General features: G+C 39.4%; 1 protein-coding gene across 2 annotated transcripts in view; it reads left to right on the top strand.

Moving 5' to 3' along the window:
* ABAT (4-aminobutyrate aminotransferase) overlaps window positions 1–23,947 on the top strand; it is a 335,639-nt gene that overhangs the window by 264,596 nt on the left and 47,096 nt on the right. The window contains exons 13-14 of one of the 2 annotated variants that reach the window (XM_053472272.1): window positions 15,829–15,996; window positions 23,745–23,891. In XM_053472272.1, coding sequence (XP_053328247.1) covers window positions 15,829–15,996; window positions 23,745–23,891 — 315 coding nt within the window. The remainder of the gene's footprint in view (window positions 1–15,828; window positions 15,997–23,744; window positions 23,892–23,947) is intronic. The other variant, XM_053472273.1, reaches the window with a different exon arrangement.

Raw genomic sequence — 23,947 nt, 5'->3', positions numbered from 1 at the left:
TTTCAGACAAAACCCTCAGACATATCATATAGATCTTTGTCATGTATACTCCCATAGTGCAGAGACAGGATCTAAAACTCATATTATGTGGGATTATAGCTGTTTTCTATGGAATGACAGGTGAATGACAGTTTTGAGGGAATGCCCATAGGATATAACGGGAGAAAAATAAAACTTGTTTTTTTAGAGAAAACCCTCTGACATATCATATAGATCTTTGTCATGTATACTCCCCTAGTACAGTTATAGGTTCCAAACCTCATATTAAGTGGAATTATAGCTGTTTTCTATGGAATGACAGGTGAATGACGGTATTGATGGAATGCCCATAGGATATAATGGGAGGAAAATCAAACCTGTTTTTCAGAGAAATCCATCTGACATATCATATAGATTTTTGTCATTTTGAACACTGGTGACACTTGTAATATGTTGGTCACCAGAATGAGGAATCTGCACACACACCAAAGGAACTCTGGTGCTTAACTGTGCCAGGAAGGGCCAGCTCCCCAGTAGATCAAAATAAATAAAGGCTCCAGGCACTCAAGGGTTCCAGCTCAGGCAGATTTAAGACAGCAACAACGTTTCAACCTTACAATGAGGTCTTTATCAAGTTGATAAAACTGTTATTTTGTTGAATTGAGTCCTCACACAAGTATGCCTTCCACTCTTCTATGATAAAACATAAGTTTGTCAGTTGGTAACAAGCAGCTGCAATAGACAATAATATGTCACAATTTTCTTTTGCTCTTTCTTTTTCCTCACGGAATCTATGACTATCACCTCCCTGGTATTAAAAAGGACTACACCAAGGCACCAGTGCTGTCCGGAGCCCCAGGAATCCGTGTTAAAAGGAACCAACAAAATGTCTTTGTTTAAGGCGACATTTTCCCCCAAGAAGCTGTAGAAAATGTCTGCTCTTCCTCGCACCAAACTTTGGTAAATGTAGGTGGGGCACATCAAAATCTTTTCTGTAAGATTTCTCTGGCAAATGAAGTTGCTTATGGCTTCTTCAATAGCTTCATCACAAAGCCATTGTCCGGGATCCAGTGTTTTCAAAATCTGTTCTTTTACTGTTTCTAGCAATTTGTTATCTGAATCTGTTGGTGGCAGGTTCCAGGGGGTTAAGTCATCCCATGCAACAAGTTCATTCATTTCATGCCCATCCTTCTTTGGCGTTGATTGTTTAGGCAGTTGGCCCAAGGATTTGATGGAAATATCAAACTCAATTATGGCTATATGACTATGTGGCCAGTATAACTGAGCTGCAAAAGCAAATTCTGCATTTCTCACCACTAACTAAAGTAAACCATCTCATACTTACAGGCAATAGGAAGCAACTTCGAATAAAGTAAACATTGCCCTAGTAAATTAGATAAATGGTTTAAATGTTATAATGAGGCTTAAAGTGATATTTATTAATTAAAATAAACTCAGATAGTGGGTTCTATCCAATTATGTGAGATAAATCAGTTTTTTTGACTAAATAGGTTGTATTTCTGTCTATGGTATTCAATGAGCTGAGATAGATTAATTTAAACCTCTGAATAGAGCTGGATATTTCAATATGCTGATTTAGACGTGTTAAACTGGACCAAACTAGGCTTATTCGGCTGTTAAAACATTTCCAAATTAGCCCAGCATAAGACATAATTAAATTGGTAACATTTATTTAAGGCTATGATTAACCCGTTAATGACCAGGTTTTTTTTTTTTTTTTTTTTTTTTTAACAATGCTTTCCAAAAAAATATCAGATACATTTCCATCTTTATTCAACTATGATTTCCTGCCAACTCAGTCCATCCCTACAAATTATACATTGTGTTTTTAGAAGACAAGTAGGATCTTCATTTGAAAAAAATATTTTATACATAAACCATTATTTAATATGAAAAATAAATTCTCATATTAAATTTCGTAAAATAGGAAAAATTCAATTTTCACAGTTTATTCTATTACAAAATATACATAGCCAGTGCAAAGTAAGAAAAAAAATGTATTTAGGTATTTGCCTTGATTTTGGAAACACCTCATATGGCTGGTATTTATTTTGGTAGTTACTGGGCTAAACTAGGTTACTGGGATATATATAATATTTAACCCACAAAAGTGGCCAGAAAAAGCTATACTGCTGTATAAAGGTATACAGTGCCCTCCACGAACATAGGCACCCTTGGTTTAAAATGAGCTAAAAATGCTGTGAAAATTTGTCTTTATTGTTTAACCCTTTCATCTTTTCTTCAAATAACACACAGAAATGCTCTGCTATCATGGATATCAAACAATTGCAAACACAACACAGGTTTTTAAAAAAAAAAATAAATAAAAATGAAATATATGTGTGGCAGAATTATAGGCACCCTTTTAGTTAATACTTTGTGCTTACCTCCCTTTGCCAAGATAACAGCTCTAAGTCTTCTATAATGCCCGATGAGATTGGAGAATACATGACGAGGGATCTCAGATTCCTCCATACAAAATCTCTCCCCATCTTTTAAATTTCAAGGTCGACGCTGGTCGATGTGTTACCTAATATTTATACCCCTGTGAAACAGGAAGTCATGGTTGAACAACTTCCTATTCCAAGTCACCCAGATGTACTAAAAAATGTAAACTATCAATGGAAACATACGTCAAGACAAATTTTCACAGCATTTTTTGCTCATATTTACAAAGTGTGTCAATATTAGTGAAGGGCACTGAATACCTTTATACAGCAGTATGGCTTTTTCTATACTTTTTGGGCCAAACTATAAGATATAAGATATTCCTCATTCTGGTGACCAACATATTACAAGTGTCACCAGTGTTCAGCACTGGTGCCTTGGTGTAGTCCTTTTTAATACCAGGGAGGAGATAGTCATAGATTCCGTGAGGAAAAAGAAAGAGCAAAAGAAAATTGTGACATACCGTATTGGCTCGAATATAGGCCGCACTTTTTTCCCCCACTTTAAGTTTTTAAAGTGGGGGTGCGGCCTATATTCGGGCTCTAGCGCCCGACGCCCGGGACATGCAGTCCCGGGCGCCGGGCAGGCAGCGGGGTTAAGATACAGATCCCCCGCAGCGGTGCAGGGGACCTGCATCCTTCTCCCCGATACGCTCAGACAGCCTCCCCTGCCAGCACTTCCCACGGGGGGGGGTGCCGGCACGGGAGGTTATCTAAGCGTTTTACCTCTGCCCACCCCCGACTTACCGGAGCAGACTCCCGGGTGTCTTGCGGGGCCGGCGGGAGACATTTACGCAATACGCGCATGCAACTTCCGGTACCGGAAGTTGCATACGCGTATTGCGTAGATGTCCCTCGCCGGCCCCGCAAGACACCCGGGAGTCTGCTCCGGTAAGTCGAGGAGGGGGGGCAGAGGAGGACAGCGGCAGCGTATCGCGGGGAGGGAGGACAGCGGCAGCGTATCGCGGGGAGGGAGGACAGCGGCAGCGGATCGCGGGGAGGGAGGACAGCGGCAGCGGATCGCGGTGAGGGAGGACAGCGGCAGCGGATCTCGGGGAGGGAGGACAGCGGCAGCGGATCGCGGTGAGGGAGGACAGCGGCAGCGGATCTCGGGGAGGGAGGACAGCGGCCGCGGATCTCGGGGAGGGAGGACAGCGGCAGCGTATCGCGGGGAGGGAGGACAGCGGCAGCGTATCGCGGGGAGGGAGGACAGCGGCAGCGTATCTGGGGGGGGGAGACAGAGTGGCAGCATGTTTTTTTTGGTGCTTTTTTAAAGAAAAAAAACTTTTTCTTTAAAAAAGCACCAAACTTTTAGGGTGCGGCCTATATACGGGGGCGGCCTATATCCGAGCCAATACGGTATTATTGTCTATTGCAGCTGCTTGTCACCAACTGACAAACTTATGTTTTATCATAGAAGAGTGGAAGGCATACTTGTGTGAGGACTCAATTCAACAAAATAACAGTTTTATCAACTTGATAAAGACCTCATTGTAAGGTTGAAACGTTGTTGCTGTCTTCCTTTAATAAACCTGCCTGAGCTGGAACCCTTGAGTGCCTGGAGCCTTTATTTATTTTGATCTACTGGGGAGCTGGCCCTTCCTGGCGCAGTTAAGCACCAGAGTTCCTTTGGTATGTGTGCAGATTCCTCATTCTGGTGACCAACATATTACAAGTGTCACCAGTGTTCAAAATGACAAAAATCTATATGATATGTCAGATGGATTTCTCTGAAAAACAAGTTTGATTTTCCTCCCATTATATCCTATGGGCATTCCATCAATACCGTCATTCACCTGTCATTCCATAGAAAACAGCTATAATTCCACTTAATATGAGGTTTGGAACCTATAACTGTACTAGGGGAGTATACATGACAAAGATCTATATGATATGTCAGAGGGTTTTCTCTAAAAAACAAGTTACATTTTTCTCCCATTATATCCTATGGGCATTCCATCAATACTGTCATTCACCTGTCATTCCATAGAAAACCGCTATAATTCCACTTAATATGAGGTTTAGAACCTATACCTGTACTAGAGGAGTATGTGTGCCAAAAATCGATATGATATTTCAGAGGGTTTTGTCTGAAAAACAGGTTTGATTTTTCTCCCATTATATCCTATGGCAGACCTGGGCAAAGCACGGCCCGCGGGCCACATCCGGCCCGCTGAATAGCTCGGACCGGCCCGCAAAGAGTGTCCTGGTGACTCACCAATGAGTCCGGTGTCCCCCCCCGCCCCGGTCACTTACCTTAAACTCCTGTGTTGGAAGCGTTTGTCTTGGGTGCCGGCGCTTTACGCTGGGCGCCGGCATATGACGTCAGACGCCGGCGATCAGCAGTGAAGCGCCGGCACCCGAGACAAACGCCTCACGCTTCCAACACAGGAGTTTAAGGTAAGTGACCGGGGCGGGGGGGGGGGAGATCCTGAGAAGGGGGGGTTAGGGAGTTAGAGGGGAGATACTGAGAAGGGGGGGTTAGGGAGGGAGGTCTTACTGTGTGTGTGTGTCTTACTGTGTCTGTGTGTGTCTCACTGTGTCTGTGTGTGTCTTACTGTGTCTGTGTGTGTCTTACTGTGTCTGTGTGTGTCTCACTGTGTCTGTGTGTGTCTTACTGTGTCTGTGTGTGTCTTACTGTGTCTGTGTGTGTCTCACTGTGTCTGTGTGTGTCTTACTGTGTCTGTGTGTGTCTTACTGTGTCTGTGTGTGTCTCACTGTGTCTGTGTGTATCTTACTGTGTCTGTGTGTGTCTCACTGTGTCTGTGTGTGTCTTACTGTGTCTGTGTGTGTCTTACTGTGTCTGTGTGTGTCTCACTGTGTCTGTGTGTGTCTTACTGTGTCTGTGTGTGTCTTACTGTGTCTGTGTGTGTCTTACTGCGTGTGTCTTACTGTGTTCATAGCTTATTCAGTTATTGTAATAAATATTTTAGCCCATTTTTTAGCTCAAAATATTTTTTCCTTTTTTTTCTCCTCTAAAATCTAGGTGCGTCTTATCAGCAGGTGCGTCTTAAAGAGCGAAAAATACGGTATGCACTCCGAAGCCTTGTTCATTTTGTTCACTTCTGTGCTGTGCTAATAGTTATTCAGGCCTTACTTATTCAAGCACCTCTACCAATGACGTAGGCTTGAATAACTTTATTAAACAGCACATAAGTTAACAAAATGGACAAGGCTTCGGAGTTTGTAGTTTGTAGAGGTCTGGCCCTCTAAAACCATTCCAATTTCTCATGTGGCCCCATGGGAAAATTAATTGCCCACCCCTGTCCTATGGGCATTCCATCAATACTGCCATTCACCTGTCTTTCCATAGAGAACAGCTGTAATCCCACATAATATGAGTTTTAGATCCTGTCTCTGTACTAGGGGAGTATATGTGCCAAAGATCTATATGATATTTCAGAGGGTTTTGTCTGAAAAACAGGTTTGATTTTTCTCCCATTATATCCTATGGGCATTCCATCAATACTGTCATTCACCTGTCATTCCATAGAAAACTGCTATAATTCCACTTAATATGAGGTTTGGAACCTATAACTGTACTAGGGGAGTATACATGACACAGATCTATATGATATGTCTGAGGGTTCTGTCTGAAAAACAGGTTTGATTTTTCTCCTATTATATCCTATGGGCATTCCATCAATACTGCCATTCACTTGTCATTCCATAGAAAACAGCTATAATTCCACTTAATATGAGGTTTGGAACCTATAACTGTACTAGGGGAGTATACATGACAAAGATCTATATGATATGTCAGAGGGTTTTCTCTAAAAAAAACAAGTTTGATTTTTCTCCCATTATATCCTATGGGCATTCCATCAATACCGTCATTCACCTGTCATTCCATAGAAAACAGCTATAATTCCACTTAATATGAAGTTTGGAACCTATACCTGTACTAGGGGAGTATACATGACAAAGATCTATATGATATGTCAGAGGGTTTTCTCTAAAAAACAAGTTACATTCTTCTCCCATTATATCCTATGGGCATTCCATCAATACCGTCATTCACCTGTCATTCCATAGAACACAGCTATAATTCCACTTAATATGAGGTTTAGAACCTATACCTGTACTAGAGGAGTGTGTGCCAAAAATCGATATGATATTTCAGAGGGTTTTGTCTGAAAAACAGGTTTGATTTTTCTCCCATTATATCCTATGGGCATTCCAACAATACTGTCATTCACCTGTCATTCCATAGAACACAGCTATAATCCCACATAATATGAGTTTTAGATCCTGTCTCTGTACTAGGGGAGTATATGTGCCAAAGATCTATATGATAGTTCAGAGGGTTTTCTCTAAAAAACAAGTTTGATTTTTTTCCCATTATATCCTATGGGCATTCCAACAATACTGTCATTCACCTGTCATTCCATAGAAAACAGCTATAATCCCACATAATATGAGTTTTAGATCCTGTCTCTGTACCAGGGGAGTATACATGACAAAGATCTATATGATATGTCTGAGGGTTTTGTCTGAAAAACAGGTTTGATTTTTCTCCCATTATATCCTATGGGCATTCCATCAATACTGTCATTCACCTGTCATTCCATAGAAAACAGCTATAATTCCACTTAATATGAGGTTTGGAACCTATAACTGTACTAGGGGAGTATACATGACAAAGATCTATATGATATGTCTGAGGGTTTTGTCTGAAAAACAGGTTCGATTTTTCTCCTATTATATCCTATGGGCATTCCATCAATACCGTCATTCACCTGTCATTCCATAGAAAACAGCTATAATCCCACATAATATGAGTTTTAGATCCTGTCTCTGTACTAGGGGAGTATATGTGCCAAAGATCTATATGATATTTCAGAGGGTTTTGTCTGAAAAACAGGTTTGATTTTTCTCCCATTATATCCTATGGGCATTCCATCAATACCGTCATTCACCTGTCATTCCATAGAAAACAGCTATAATTCCACTTAATATGAGGTTTGGAACCTATAACTGTACTAGAGGAGTATACATGACAAAGATCTATATGACATGTCAGAGGGTTTTCTCTAAAAAACAAGTTTAATTTTTATCCCATTATATCCTATGGGCATTCACTCAAAACTGTCATTCACCTGTCATTCCATAGAAAACAGCTATAATCCCACATAATATGAGTTTTAGATCCTGTCTCTGTACTAGGGGAGTATATGTGCCAAAGATCTATATGATATTTCAGAGGGTTTTGTCTGAAAAACAGGTTTGATTTTTCTCCCATTATATCCTATGGGCATTCCATCAATACTGTCATTCACCTGTCATTCCATAGAAAACAGCTATAAACCCACTTAATATGAGTTTTAGATCATGTATCTGTACTAGGAGAGTATATGTGCCAAAGATCTATATGATTTTTCAGAGGGTTTTGTCTGAAAAAAAGGTTTGATTTTTCTCCCATTATATCCTATGGGCATTCCATCAATACTGTCATTCACCTGTCATTCCATAGAAAACAGCTATAATCCCACATAATATGAGTTTTAGATCATGTATCTGTACTAGGAGAGTATATGTGCCAGAGATCTATATGATAGTTCAGAGGGTTTTGTCTGAAAAACAGGTTTGATTTTTCTCCCATTATATCCTATGGGCATTCCAGCAATACTGTCATTCACCTGTCATTCCATAGAACACAGCTATAATCCCACATAATATGGGTTTTAGATCCTGTCTCTGTACTAGGGGAGTATATGTGCCAAAGATCTATATGATAGTTCAGAGGGTTTTCTCTAAAAAACAAGTTTGATTTTTCTCCCATTATATCCTATGGGCATTCCATCAATACCGTCATTCACCTGTCATTCCATAGAAAACAGCTATAATCCCACATAATATGAGTTTTAGATCCTGTCTCTGTACCAGGGGAGTATACATGACAAAGATCTATATGATATGTCTGAGGGTTTTGTCTGAAAAACAGGTTTGATTTTTCTCCCATTATATCCTATGGGCATTCCATCAATACTGTCATTCACCTGTCATTCCATAGAAAACAGCTATAATTCCACTTAATATGAGGTTTGGAACCTATAACTGTACTAGGGGAGTATACATGACAAAGATCTATATGATATGTCTGAGGGTTTTGTCTGAAAAACAGGTTCGATTTTTCTCCTATTATATCCTATGGGCATTCCATCAATACCGTCATTCACCTGTCATTCCATAGAAAACAGCTATAATCCCACATAATATGAGTTTTAGATCCTGTCTCTGTACTAGGGGAGTATATGTGCCAAAGATCTATATGATATTTCAGAGGGTTTTGTCTGAAAAACAGGTTTGATTTTTCTCCCATTATATCCTATGGGCATTCCATCAATACCGTCATTCACCTGTCATTCCATAGAAAACAGCTATAATTCCACTTAATATGAGGTTTGGAACCTATAACTGTACTAGAGGAGTATACATGACAAAGATCTATATGACATGTCAGAGGGTTTTCTCTAAAAAACAAGTTTAATTTTTATCCCATTATATCCTATGGGCATTCACTCAAAACTGTCATTCACCTGTCATTCCATAGAAAACAGCTATAATCCCACATAATATGAGTTTTAGATCCTGTCTCTGTACTAGGGGAGTATATGTGCCAAAGATCTATATGATATTTCAGAGGGTTTTGTCTGAAAAACAGGTTTGATTTTTCTCCCATTATATCCTATGGGCATTCCATCAATACTGTCATTCACCTGTCATTCCATAGAAAACAGCTATAAACCCACTTAATATGAGTTTTAGATCATGTATCTGTACTAGGAGAGTATATGTGCCAAAGATCTATATGATTTTTCAGAGGGTTTTGTCTGAAAAAAAGGTTTGATTTTTCTCCCATTATATCCTATGGGCATTCCATCAATACTGTCATTCACCTGTCATTCCATAGAAAACAGCTATAATCCCACATAATATGAGTTTTAGATCATGTATCTGTACTAGGAGAGTATATGTGCCAGAGATCTATATGATAGTTCAGAGGGTTTTGTCTGAAAAACAGGTTTGATTTTTCTCCCATTATATCCTATGGGCATTCCATCAATACTGTCATTCACCTGTCATTCCATAGAAAACAGCTATAATCCCACTTAATAGGAATTTTAGATCATGTATCTGTACTAGGAGAGTATATGTGCCAAAGATCTATATGATTTTTTAGAGGGTTTTGTCTGAAAAAAAGGTTTGATTTTTCTCCCATTATATCCTATGGGCATTCCCTCAAAACTGTCATTCACCTGTCATTCCATAGAAAACAGCTATAATCCAACGTAATCTGAGTTTTAGATCACATGTGTGTGCTAGGGGAGTATGTGTGCCAAAGATCTAAATGCTATTTCTTAAGCTTTTATTTCAAAATCAATCATTCTTTTCCCTTCCATTATAGTCTATGGGCATTCCTCCCCATTATAGTCTATGGCCATTCCTCCCCATTAAAGTCTATGGGCATTCCATTTTGTCATTCGTTTTAGTATGTCCCGAAAAATGGGCACTCACGGGTCTTTGTAGTAAAGTGTATTAAACACTAGTTTATTTCAGTCAGCACGGTCAACGTTTTGGACCACCTCCGGTCCTTTCTCAAGACAAGTGCTGTGTGGCAAAGTGAAACAATTTATGCAGTGCAATAATTAATGTGATAAACAACAGGAGTGGTTTACCCCACCTCTCAAACGATCATCATGTGGGAATGAAGACTGGAATCACTGGAACAGCTATGGGGGCATCTATGGCACCCTCTTATGCCAATGCATATATGTACCGTTTTGAAGAAGACTACTTGATGGATATCTTGGGTGACCAAGCCTTACTATACAAACGCTACATCGATGACTGCCTAATAATTTGGAAGGGCACTAAACAGTCATTTCTGGAGACCGTGGACCAAATCAATGCACTGCCCACGCCTATTCTGATGACATCAGAATGCAATATGGATTTTATTAATTTTCTTGATTTGAGGATCTCCATCTCTGAACGTCAACTACATTTTTAATTATTTAAAAAACCTACTGATCGAAACACATTACTCCACAGACAAAGCTGCCATCCTCCTCATGTGTTTAAAGCCATCCCTTATGCACAATTCCTGCGGGTATTGCGAAATAATTCTAATACCGATAACACGGAACAACAATTAAGGGAGATGGAGAGCAAATTTCTACATCGTGGATATGAGCAGAATTTAATAAGAAAATGTTTATCTAGAGCTAGAAAGACGATGGGCCAGAACAATATCTCTACTCAAATTATCAGACAAAAAAGCTCTGACAGACTGTCGTACAATATGCGATACACTATGGCTTCAAAAGATATCTCAGATGGTATTAGAACCAACTGGAATCTGGTAATAAACGATAGAAGCCTTCCTTTATCATTCAAAAAGCGACCGATAATTAGCTATTCAAAAGGCAGAAGCATTAGAGATATAGTAGTTTCCTCTGATCCTATTCACTGTTATGATACTAATTGGTTGGCTAAACTTCCGGCTCGAAAAGGATGCTATAAATGCAGTGGCTGCGTTACCTGCGGCCACATGATTCAAACGAAATCATTTCAACATCCACATACAAATAAGCAGTTTGACATTAATCATTATATCACCTGTAAATCAGAGTTTGTTGTATATAAAATCACATGCCCGTGTGGCCTCTGTTACATTGGAAAAACGGACTTGACATTACGGGACAGAATCCGGGGACACCGGTCAGCTATCAATACAGCGTACCGAGATGGAACAACTGATAAGCCAGTGGCTAAACATTTTTTGAGCGAGAAACATCACTTGAACTCTTTACGCTTTGTAGCCATTAATATGGTCCCCCCCCTTGAGAAGAGGAGGTGATAGGGCCAGGTTATTGCTTCAACGCGAGACCTTTTGGATTAAGACTCTTAATACCCTCACACCAATGGGACTAAATGAAAATGTTTCTTTTTCCTCATTTTTGGATATTCGTTGAAATGGAGCATAACTCTTTTATGGACTTATGTTTGCTGCATTTATGAAATCCCAATATGTTCTGTTTTTATTCATTGCATGCATGATATCTCTTTGCAGTCTGCAGAATTCTCTGCCTTTACTAAATTTTGTCTATTATAGATTCTTGTGGTATGGTACTATGTATTTTTTAAACGTACACATTTTCATTCCATATGCACTATTTAACCCCTTGGGGACAATGGGCGGTCCCGAAGACCATTGGGAACAATGCATTTTGAGCCCGTGTATGTGCGGGCTTTGTCATTAAGGGGTTAATTGCTATTTCACTGAGAAGTTTCTCTTTTATTTATATCATTTCACATGACCAAGAGAATTCAATGTATTCAACGGAACGGTTCTAGGTTCCGCTTGTTGCATGGGGGATGTTTTATTAGGTACACATTATGTTTAACTGGGGATATGCACATGCTATTCTGGTGATTCCATTCTTCATTCCCACATGATGATCGTTTGAGAGGTGGGGTAAACCACTCCTGTTGTTTATCACATTAATTATTGCACTGCATAAATTGTTTCACTTTGCCACACAGCACTTGTCTTGAGAAAGGACCGGAGGTGGTCCAAAACGTTGACCGTGCTGACTGAAATAAACTAGTGTTTAATGCACTTTACTACAAGTTATGTATATCTGGCTATTTTTGGAGCACCTGGGCATATAAAAGCCTGTGTATATTTACAATATTTCTGAGTGTGCAGCTGCTCCCTTTGGTTTGTATATATATTGCTGGGAAAGTATTTGAAGGGCTGTTTAGGGATAATATTCAAGAATTCCTTGGGAAGAATAGTATTAGCATAAATCAGCATTGGTTTATGAAACATAGGTCATGTCAAACTAATTTAATTGCATTCTACGAAGAAGTAAGTAGAAGTGTAGATCAGGGTGTTGCAGTGGATGTAATCTACTTGGATTTTGCCAAGGCGTTTGACACGGTTCCACACAATAGGTTAGTATTCAAACTGAAAGAAATTGGCCTAGATGCAAATTCTTGTTCTTGGGTAGAACATTGGCTTAGAGGTAGAGAACAGAGAGTTGTTATAAATGGTAAATTTTCAAGCTGGTCAAAAGTGGTAAGTGGTGTCCCTCAGGGTTCTGTTCTGGGACCAATTTTATTCAACATATTTATAAATGACCTGGCAGGAGGCATTGAAAGTCATGTTTCTGTGTTTGCAGATGACACAAAACTAGGTAAAGTTATACAGGGCGAGCAGGATATTACTGTGCTGCAGAGGGATCTAGATAGACTGGGGGACTGGGCACTCAAATGGCAGATGAAATTCAATGTAGATAAATGTAAAGTTATGCACTTCGGGGTAGCGAATGCACAAGCAGCCTACACCCTAAACGGTAGTGAATTAGGGGTAATGACAAATGAGAAGGATTTGGGAATTGTTATAGACAACAAACTAGGCAACAATGTGCAGTGTCAGTCTGCGGTTGCTAAGGCCAGTAAGGTATTGTCGTGTATAAAAAGGGGCATCAAGTCGCGGAATAAAGATATAATTTTGCCTCTGTATAAATCAATGGTAAGGCCGCACCTTGAGTATGCTGTGCAATTTTGGGCACCTTTTCTAAAGAAGAATATCATAGCACTAGAAAGGGTGTAGAGGCGGGCTACAAAATTAATAAAAGGAATGGAGCACTATAGTTATGAAGAAAGGTTAACTAATTTAAATCTGTTTAGTTTAGAAAAACGTCGCCTCAGAGGGGATATGATAACGTTATATAAATATATTCGGGGCCAATACAAACCATTGTGTGGAAATCTGTTCATAAACAGGACCATGCATAGGACACGTGGTCATGCATTTAGACTGGAAGAAAGGAGATTTAGACTAAAGCAGAGGAAAGGGTTTTTTACAGTAAGGACAATAAGGATGTGGAATTCTCTGCCTGCAGAGGTAGTTTTATCAGAGTCTGTACAGACGTTTAAACTGCAAATGGATGGATACCTGGAAAAACATAATATTCGGGGATATAATCTTTAATTATAGGGAAGCAGCTTATTGATCCAAGGAGAAATCTGACTGCCATTTTGGGGTCAAGAAGGAATTTTTTTCCCTGGTTAGTGCAAAATTGGAAAGAGCGAAGCCGGGGTTTTTTGCCTTCTTTTGGATCAAACAGCAATAAATTAACAGATATAGGAAAGGCTGAACTTGATGGACGCATGTCTTTTTTCAGCCTATGTAACTATGTAAGATAGGTAAAACTGTAGGATTTGCCAAAAAGAGGCAAGGCAATTTATAAGAGCTTCCAAAGCACACCCACAGACAGCTCAGTCGGTAAAAAAAAAAAAAGGGAGATAAAATATTTGATACATAATGGGAAAAAAAGGAAAGTAGAACTAGGATTAGATTAAAAACAAAAGGCGGAAGGTATGTAGAAGTTAAAGGTCTGACTGCTTCAACAAATATTTGTGTTCACTTTTAAGGAAAGTGAAGGAAAGGAACCTCAGTTTGGACAAAAGACTAATGAGTCTAACAATTAGAGATTATAATAACATTGGTGCATATATAATCTAAATTTTAATAAAGACAGGAGGGGAATAATTTGCTATTACTCTACCACCAATAGCAGAAAATTGGCAAACATGAAAATCAATTTTTTTAAGTTTTTTCCAAATAGGAGATTGGCACAGACTGACCAAATAATAATAATAAAAAAATGTACACCTCTGAAACGTGGCCTTTTAGCCCTTAAACAACCCACACAATTTATGGCTGGTATCATTGTACTCAGGAGATGTTGCGGAACTCATTTACTCCCGCCAAACGTTGCTTCCTCCTGCCAGGACACCAACAATTAACCCCTTCAGCGCCAGGCAGAACCAGCGTTGTAGATAGAAGGGGGGATGTCGCTGCACCAGAGCTGCGTTGGCACTGTGGCTATCCGACGCTTAGCTACATAGCGTGGCTATTGTCCTGAAAAGGACAATAAAAGATCATAGCAGACAACACTCATGTTGAGGTGAAAACAGGACTCCTTTATTTAAACTAAATACAGAGCTATATATACAAGTAAGAAAAGGGGCAAGACAAATATCACATGATCTAATTACCATGTCAGGAAGGAAGTAATTAGATCAAATCCTGCAACACAATATCCGGAGGAAGGACAGAATGACATGCAACATAAATAATTACATTAGTTGGGGACATAGAATGATGTATAGGGAGAGATATTAGCAGTAGAAAGAGGGAAGTGCTTGTTCTGTTGTACAGAGCACTGGTAAGACCTCACTTGGAGTATTGCATCCAGTACTGGAGACCTAATCTCCAGAAGGATATATTTTAGAGAGAGCTCAGAGGAGAGCTAATAAACTGGTTCATTAATTGCAGTATAAAACATACCAGAAAATGTTAAATAATCTTAGCATAAATAGCTGGGAAGAAAGATGTGACAGGGGGGTATGATAGAAACATTTAAGTACATAAACCACAGCAAGAGGACAGAGTCTTATACTAGAGTGACAAAGGTTTACAAGTAATAATTACTTTACTGAAAGGGTAGTGGATGCATGGAATAGCCTTCCAGCAGAAGTGGTAGGTGTTAATACCGTTAAGATGTTCAAGCATGCATGGGATAGGCATAAGGCCATATATTAAGAAAAGTATTCAGAAACTGGGCAGACTAGATGGGGCAAGTGGTTCTTAACTGCCGACACATTCTATATTTCTACATTACCATACCATACTGCAAGTGTCAATTCAGTAGTGTAGTACAGAAAATGTTCTTTGGTGGGGCAGATAAGAGAAGCTTAATGGATTTATTAATACTTCTTAAGTGTCCATATTGCAAACCGTAAATAGCTAGAGAACCCTTTGTATTCTATTAAATTCAGGCATAAAGAAGTATAACAGCATTAGTCTACATTTTATCCTTACTTTTGGATTTTTAGAAGTTCACTCCATGTTCCTTTATTTCCTCTGTTGATATAAAATTATATAGACCTAAGTTTCACTAGAATGGGTAGGTATCTGTATCTCCCCACATGACTTAAGTAAAATGAAGGGCGAAAATCAAGGAGAATTCCATTTCTGTCTAGAAACATAGATACCCATGGGGACCCGTTTCCAAAAGAAATTTTTGTTTTTTTTGCTGATGTGTGTGTGTAAATAATCACAGCAGATCGATACACAGCAGATTGATAGGTAAATGTGCTTGAACTGTTTTCAATGTTTTGCTACAATGAGATCTGGGTATCTGTACATAATGGATGTTGTAGCAGAAATGTTTCAGTTAAAATCCTTATAAATAAGGGTTAATTTGAGAGAACTTACATGTAATGCATTCCAAGAATGGTTTTTCAATATACCAGGTTTGTTTTTGTGACTTAATAGCATAGAATTTCTTTTCTCATATAGCATGGCTGTGCATTTTTGGTGGATGAGGTACAGACAGGAGGAGGAGCTACTGGAAAATTTTGGGCACATGAACATTGGGGAATGGATGACCCAGCTGATGTTGTTACATTCAGCAAGAAAATGATGACTGGAGGTTTCTTCCACAAGGATGAGCTTAGACCTGATGCTGTAAGTATTTCATGGGCTTTGGAATCATCACAAGGACAATGAGATTGTTTCTAAAGTAGTTTAAATTACCATTTAAATAAATTACTGAAAACAAAGTGATTTCAAAGGGAGAAATTAATTTTCATGCGAACTGGATAAAGATGACATCAGTGCTCGGCAGATAATATATGATAGAATCTTATGTAAAGGGGATTGGAAGTACATCGGTACACTAAAAGAAGTCATACACATCAAGCCACAATTTACTCCTACAACCAGCACTCACACCAGGACAGGCTGTGCCACACCGACACCAGGACAGACTCTGCCACACCGCCACCCAAACACAAGCCTGGACAGTCTCTGCCACACCACCACCCAAACACACACCAGGACAGGCTCTGCCACAATGACAACCAAACATACATACCAGGACAGGCTGTCCCACACCGACACCCAAACACACACACACCAGGACATGCTCTCCCACATCGACATCCAAACACACACACACCGGGAAAGGCTGTGTCACGCAGACACCCAGCACTCACATCAGGACGGGCTTTGCCACACCGACGCCCAAACACACACACACCAGGACAGGCTCTGCCACACCGGCACCCAAACACACACACACCAGGCCAGGCTCTGCCACACCAACACCCAAACATACACCAAGACAGGCTCTGCCACACCGACACCCAGACACACACCAGGACAGGCTCTGCCACACTGACACCCACACCCACACAGGCTTAGCTACAACAATTAAAAAAAAAAAATTCCACACTGCTTTGTTAATGTCCCCACACCCTTGCGTATTGCCCCCCTTCCCTTTAGTATCATGTCAGCCTTCACACCCAGATTGGAAGCATAAGACATGCCGTATTTGCCCCCCAAACAGCATTTCTGTGGCGTACTGCGTGCCCCTGACCTATTGGACTGTTTACCTGTTCATTCTGAGTGCTATTCTCTGCTAAAGGGCTCCAAACCTTCAGCCTACATCAGAGTCTGTTACATAGGTAGATAGAATGAAACATCCATAGTGGACATTACAGTGTGACTTTGATATTTATTAAAATAAGAGCCAGTTACCTAGCATGATTTGATTTTTCATTTTATTTATAGACCGCTAGCAGATTCCATAGTGATATTACAGCAAGGACCAGTAACATGAACATACATAGCCTGCCAAAAGCAGAATTGGCACCGACATTCAATAAGAGATCAATAGTTCAGCCAGTTAATTAATGATAAATGAGATTGACATATGCAGTGGAGAAATAATTTGAAAGCTTATAAGGGAATAGTGTTAAGGAATACATTTTATCCAATAATACCATTTGTAGGAGTCAACATTTCTTTTTTTTATGAAGAACAGATAGTGTTAGACCATCTTAATTGTGTTAGACCATCTTAATCACTGCTGACGTAACCCGGAAGGTCATCGGAGGACAGGATATCCCCTGCGGGGATATCCTGCCCTCCGATGAGGCACAGAGACGCTGCGATCTCTATGCAGGTCTGTGAGGACCTGCATAGAGATCACAGTGTGATCGGTGCAGGGGGATCGCGGGGAGGGGAGTGAGAAACCATCTCTCTCACTCCCCCTCCCGTCCTGTAACAGAAAAGCTGAAAAAAAAAAAACGTTAGTCATTTAAAAATAATATTAAATAAATCATTAAAATAATAATATAAATAATACTAAAAAAAATTATAATGTGAGCTGTGATGTCACTGTGACATCACTGGCATGTTCAGGAGGTCCCTAGGAGGACCTCTAACCATTACTGTGTAAAAAAAAAAATATATAAAAAATACAAAAAATGTAAAAAAAAATTTAAATAAAATTCTTTTTAAAAAAAATATATAAAAAAAGAAAATAAAAAAATTCTTAAAAAAACCTTACATCCCATTGCCCTAGCATAACATCTAGCCAGTATAACCCTCCTGCCCCCGTTAACAACCCCCAAACCAGTTAAGCCATAGGCATAAAAATTATACAAAATTGTACACCTAATAGTATGCTCCCTGGTGCGGGAAAAGTCTGGAAAATCTATATAAATTAGATATTTCTGAAATCAGGACACCTGAATTGATAAACTTGGAGGGGATTTTCCATCACTTTACCTAATTTTGTGAGGATTCAGACGGAAAATGTAAAAAAAATTAGTTTATTTTTCTAATCTTCGCTAGTTTTTACTAAATTTCTCATTCTAAATTTTCAGCTAATCATCCAACTATGGTATCAAACGAAAGCTCTATCTCTCCTTGAAAAAACAATATATAGTTTACATGGGTACACTATTCACAGGAAAAGAGAATCATCGCTAAACCGACATACCCCAAAAATGGCAAAATTGCTCTGGGCTTTGAGGTACCAAAAACCCCTGGGATTGAAGGGGTTAATCATGGCTTAAAAGTATGTTGCTGCTACTGCACCTTATATATAAATGACTCTGTCTAGAGATTGATCTATGCTCACGCCCCCTCGTTAACCCATAATTAGTCAACACAGGGAGTGGGTGCAATTGATACAAACCAAATCAAGGGAGCGGGTGCAATTGATACAAATCAAATCAAAAGCAAATCAAGGGAGCGGGTGCAATTGATACAAATCATGGTACACATGGAAATTCTACACCAGATGATAATTCCGGTACGTATAACAAATTAAAAAAATTCAACTTAATAATAATATTATATATAAAGCTTAATAAATATATGCTAGGTCATTTCTATAATTCATGCCCACAGGAAATCTCGTGTCAAGGCATAAAATCCAAAAAGCTTCCCCTTAGGCGAAGAGCACGGGACCAATCTCCTCCCCTTTTAGGGGGGTGAACGCGTTCTATGCCTATTACTTCTAAATTTGTTGTGTTACCATTATGTATTTCACTGAAATGTTTGGATAAACCAGACATGGATCGTAGCGAAGAAAGAGCTGTATCTAAATTATGTATGTGTTCATATATACGTCTTTTAAACTTTCGGGTAGTGCACCCGACATATTGTACATTACATGAAGTACATGTTGCTAAACATATGACATGCGTTGTATCACAATTGATGAAAGTTTTTATAGAGTAGCTTTTGTGATTACTTAGTGACCTAAACAAATTAGTTTTCTTGATGTAACTACACAAGTTGCACCTGGGTTTAGAGCATTTGTAACATCCTTTAAGATGTAACCAACTACGTACATTATCACTGGTTGAAAAGTCACTAGGAGACAATTGATTACGTAGTGTACAGCCTCTTTTCGCTACTACTTCAACACCATTTCTCAGGATATCATTTTCATAAAGCACCGGTAAATGCCTGATTAAAATATCCTTTATGTGTGTGAACTCAGGTTAGCAGGTTTTTTTCATTAGCTATATTAGATGAGTGAAAGATTTTTTCAAATAAAAGTGTGAAACAGCCTGTCACAAAGGGTACAAAAAATAAAAAAAACAGCCTGGTCCTTAAGAGGTTAAAAATGAGACTTAAATACAGGTCCCCAAATTACAGGTTTTATGAATCCTTTCGATGTTGTTCAAATAAAAGTAAATCTTGGAGTTCTGCTTTGAGCAGAGTGGCTACATTGCCACCAAATCTGAGTCTTTTTTAACAACAACAACAAAAATGACCAATTTCAGAATCCTGTTCAGTAAAGCCATGAATCACCACAGGGGTCCTCTAGGAAGATGACACTTCCTGCAGGGATAGATACAGAGTGCATACACAAATAAACTGATTTAAAACATACAGATTAACCTATTGAATATAAACACAAAGTAACTTACCACCACTATACCCCGTGAGTTGATCGTGACAAAGTCCAGAAAGACATGGTTGGATGGGTAGACTGGCGTGCACTGAGCCCTGACCTCAAACACCTTTGGGATGAATGGGAACTGAGATTGCAAGCCAAGGCCGTCTTGTCCAACATCATTATCTGACCACTCAAATGCTCCAGTGGATGAATGGGCAAGAATTCCCACAGCAACACTCAATCTTGTGGATCTTGTGGAAAGCCTTCCTAGAAGAGTGGAAGCTGTTATGGCTGCAAATGGGGGATTAACTACATAATAATGTCTATGTCATTAGATTGCGATGTCATAAAAGTCCTTGTTGGTCTAACGGTCAGATGTCCCAATATTTTTGTCTATATAGAGTATGTGGTAGTACTATAGGTAAAGAAATGTAATAGTGGGTATTAGAGTGTGATAAAATAAGAGCCAGTCGCTTACCATGATTTCATTATAAATACATTTTATTTATAGACCACTAGCAGGTTCCATAGTAATATTCTAAAAAGGGAGAGTACAACATTAACAGTAACGTGAACATACATAGTGTGCCAAAAGACGAACATAAAGCAGAAGTGGGACATTATTTTTCTTTCTTGTTCCAGCTAGCCAAATGTGCAGAATTTCTGTGTTTCATTTTCTGTGTTTCCATTAGATGTGTGTTTATAACAAACAGGCCAATTAAAAATCCTTACGTTATGCAGTTTCAGGGAATATATAGTTTGTAGGGGATATTTTGTAAGCATGTAATGCTAAGACATATGTGCTCAGGAATAGTGGGAGTTTGTGTGTGTTTTTGTGTGTGTTTGTTCCAGCTAACCCAATGTGCGGCATCTATCCTAAAACATTCCTGACATGTAGAAAGACTCAAACCTTTGTGCTCCAGTTAGATTTGCTGTTGCAATGAACCACTTAGAAATCTTCAAGGGATGTCCTTTAGGGAATATGTAGTTGTAAGGGGTTACATTGAAATATGAGAAATCTGTCTCAAATGAGACCTGGTCCCGGTTAAGTGATCTGTCAAAATGTTTAACTGTGCGTGATTAAGGGAATTAATTAGTATCTGTGAATGAATAGTATCTGTGAATGAGGGAATGAGCATCTCTGAATGAGGGAATGAATGAGGGAATGAATGAGTAAACAAATGAGTAAACAAATGTGTCTGTGATAGCATGGATGTGTAAGGGCATGGTACAGGGAGGCTGTAAGGGACATGCAGACCCCATGCTACAGGGCAACATTGTATCTGTGCTGGCAACATCAATACACAAGGGGGGCAGCTAACCAGGTTTCAGCATGTACTGGTTGCCTGGACATGATAGGAGTGGGATTACTGTTAGCAATTATATATATATGTATATATATATATATTAATATTGTGTATGTATGTATATATATATTTCACATACATGGTGTACTTGCATGTATCCTAGGAAAGAAATCTGCTGAAACGCTGCATTGTTTGTGGTAAAATGGTTAAAAAGGTTTAAAATAACCCTAGAAAATGCTTTGGGTTTGGTACTTTAAAAAAACACTCTTGTTTAGCAGCCTTGGTTTTTTAAACCCTATTAGGGTCCAACTCCCAGCATTTCACATTTAAAAAAAAATCTATTTTAGCAACAGCGATGCACATAATTAGCTTTGTAAATGAATTAGGAATCCAAACGGCGCTCATTCTATGGACACTATATAAAGGGAAAAGATAAACCATCCTCTAGGGCTGTACAGTACATATGTAAAAATAAAGCAGATATCTATATAAAAAGTAAAAAATGACAATTAAAAAAGTGATGTATATATATGAATAAATTGCTGAAGTACAAACAAAGTGACACAACAAATGATGACCATGTGACGTGTATACAAAAAGTGAGTAACTGCAAAATGATTCACAAAACACAATATGTGAATGCACAAGTGAAATCACAATATAATAAAATCTCACAACACCATAAGTCCAGTAAATTGTCCAAAAACCTAAAAAACAATAAAAAACACGACAACCTAGCACAATATGTAGTTGTAAATAAGCAGAATTGGCAAAAACGTGTTGCAATGCACTCACAAACGAAGCTCCTAACAACATAGGAGCATAGGATGATAGCCTGGAATGCCATATTCCAACAGTATTATTACTTCCTTTTCATATAAAAAAGCAATCACCTATGTAGCGATGATAGCTAATGAGTTTAACCAATTACCGTATTTGCTCGATTATAAGACGAGGTTTTTTTCAGAGCAAATGCTCTGAAAAATACCCCTCGTCTTCTAATCGGGGTCGTCTTCTAATCAGACCTCAAATAGAGGTCTGATTAGGAGACTAAGATCCAGATCCCCCGCACCGCTGCAGGGGACCTGGATCCTCCTGTCTCACCCGACCCCCCCCCCCCCCATACACACACTTACCGGTGCTTCCTGCTTTGTTGCCGGGGCAGCGGGTTGACGTCTACGCGATGCGCGTAGACAACGTCCGCTGCAGCCGGAAGGAGGTGTGGCTAGCAGCGGGGGTTGTCTGCGTCCGTCGCATAGACCTTCCCCGACTGTCAGAGTCGGGGAAAGTATACGCGACGGACGCATACAAACCCCTGCTGCTAGCCACACCTCCTTCCGGCTGCAGCAGAAGGCGACGTCAACCCGCTGCCCCGGCTGGAAGCACCGGTAAGAGAGGGGGGAGAGCGGGGGAAGGGGGGTGAGAGAGAGAGGGGGGGGTGAGAGAGAGAGAGAGAGAGAGAGGAGAGAGAGAGAGTGTGTTAGTTAAATGGGGTTATAGGGTGTGTGTGTGTTAAATGGGGGCATAGGGCATTTCTGGAGTGGCGTTAAGGGGGCATTTAATAGAGCACTCTGCCTCCTGAAATGCCTTATACCTCCCTATATGCCACTCTGCCCCATAATATGCCTTTTAACCCCCTAAATGGCAGAGTGGCATATAGGGGTATAAGGCATTTCTGGAGGCAGAGTGCTCTATACAATGCCTTTTAACTCCCTTAATGCCACTCTGCCTCCTGAAATGCCTTATACCTCCCTATGTGCCACTCTGCCCCATAATATGCATTTTAACCCCCTAAATGCCAGAATGGGATATAGGGGTATAAGGCATTTCTGGAGGCAGAGTGGCACATAGGGGGTCAAAAGGCATACCATGGGGCACAGTGGCATATAGAGGGTTAAGAGGCATATCATGGGCCACAGTGCCATATTGGAGTGGCAAGCCTGGGGGCAGATGTGCGTAACTGGGGGACAGTTTGGAAAATACAAGAAATAAAAACAAAAGAAATCTTTTTCTCAATCATAGCTTTTATTAAAAAAAAGAGTTTACATGAATTAACATTTACTGGTAAAACTTTTTTCCTTTGGGGTCGTCTTATATTCAGGCTTTTTCTTTTTTTCCTAAGTTAATATTCAGATTTTGGGGGGTCGTCTTATAATCAGGGTCGTCTTATAATCGAGCAAATACGGTATGTACCTGCCATACCATATTGTCTTCCCATCAATAAATTGGTGTAACTGTAAGTTTGGAAAAAAAAAATAGTCACATTTAGTTAAGACATGGTCAAACCGAAAAAAGGGGATACCTTATGTGTATAACATATTTTTGTTTTGAATTATGTTACCTTTCCTGATTCCCCTAAATGTATAGCTCGCTCTCTCTTGTCTTATCGGATGTATTTTTACTGGAGTATATCCCAATTTCTCTTTGTGCAGGGACCTATATCCAAAAAAACTACAGTAATTTTGATCTTTAAAGTTAAGGAATTGTAACCTATATTTTTCCTAGGCCTATGTTTGTGTTGTGTTTTCAGCCATATCTATATTGTCACCTTATTTTTGTGTATTTATTATTACCTTTCTTGCCCGTCTACACACTTTAACTGTTTAAAGAGGTGTTACGTATATGCTCAGTGTGTTTTGATTAATAATATCATCTAAGAGAACCATGAGTGAATTAGTGAAAAAAACTTTTTTCCCCACCCACAGCCATACAGAATATTTAACACCTGGCTTGGGGAGCCATCTAAAAACATTCTTTTGGCTGAAGTGTTGAATGTCATCAAGCAAGAAGGTCTTCTGCACAATGCAGTATGTGCTGGAAAGGTCCTTTTGGATGGGCTGCAGGATCTCCAGGTAACACTTTAGTATTATTATCCACCAAATAAAGTCAAATACATTAGAAATCCTTG

Source organism: Spea bombifrons, chromosome 7, assembly GCF_027358695.1.
Source record: "Spea bombifrons isolate aSpeBom1 chromosome 7, aSpeBom1.2.pri, whole genome shotgun sequence".
In the NCBI taxonomy this organism is placed as follows: Eukaryota; Metazoa; Chordata; class Amphibia; order Anura; family Pelobatidae; genus Spea; species Spea bombifrons.
The sequence above is the reverse complement of the archived record's forward strand: the minus strand, read 5'-3'. Positions and strand labels throughout refer to the sequence as shown.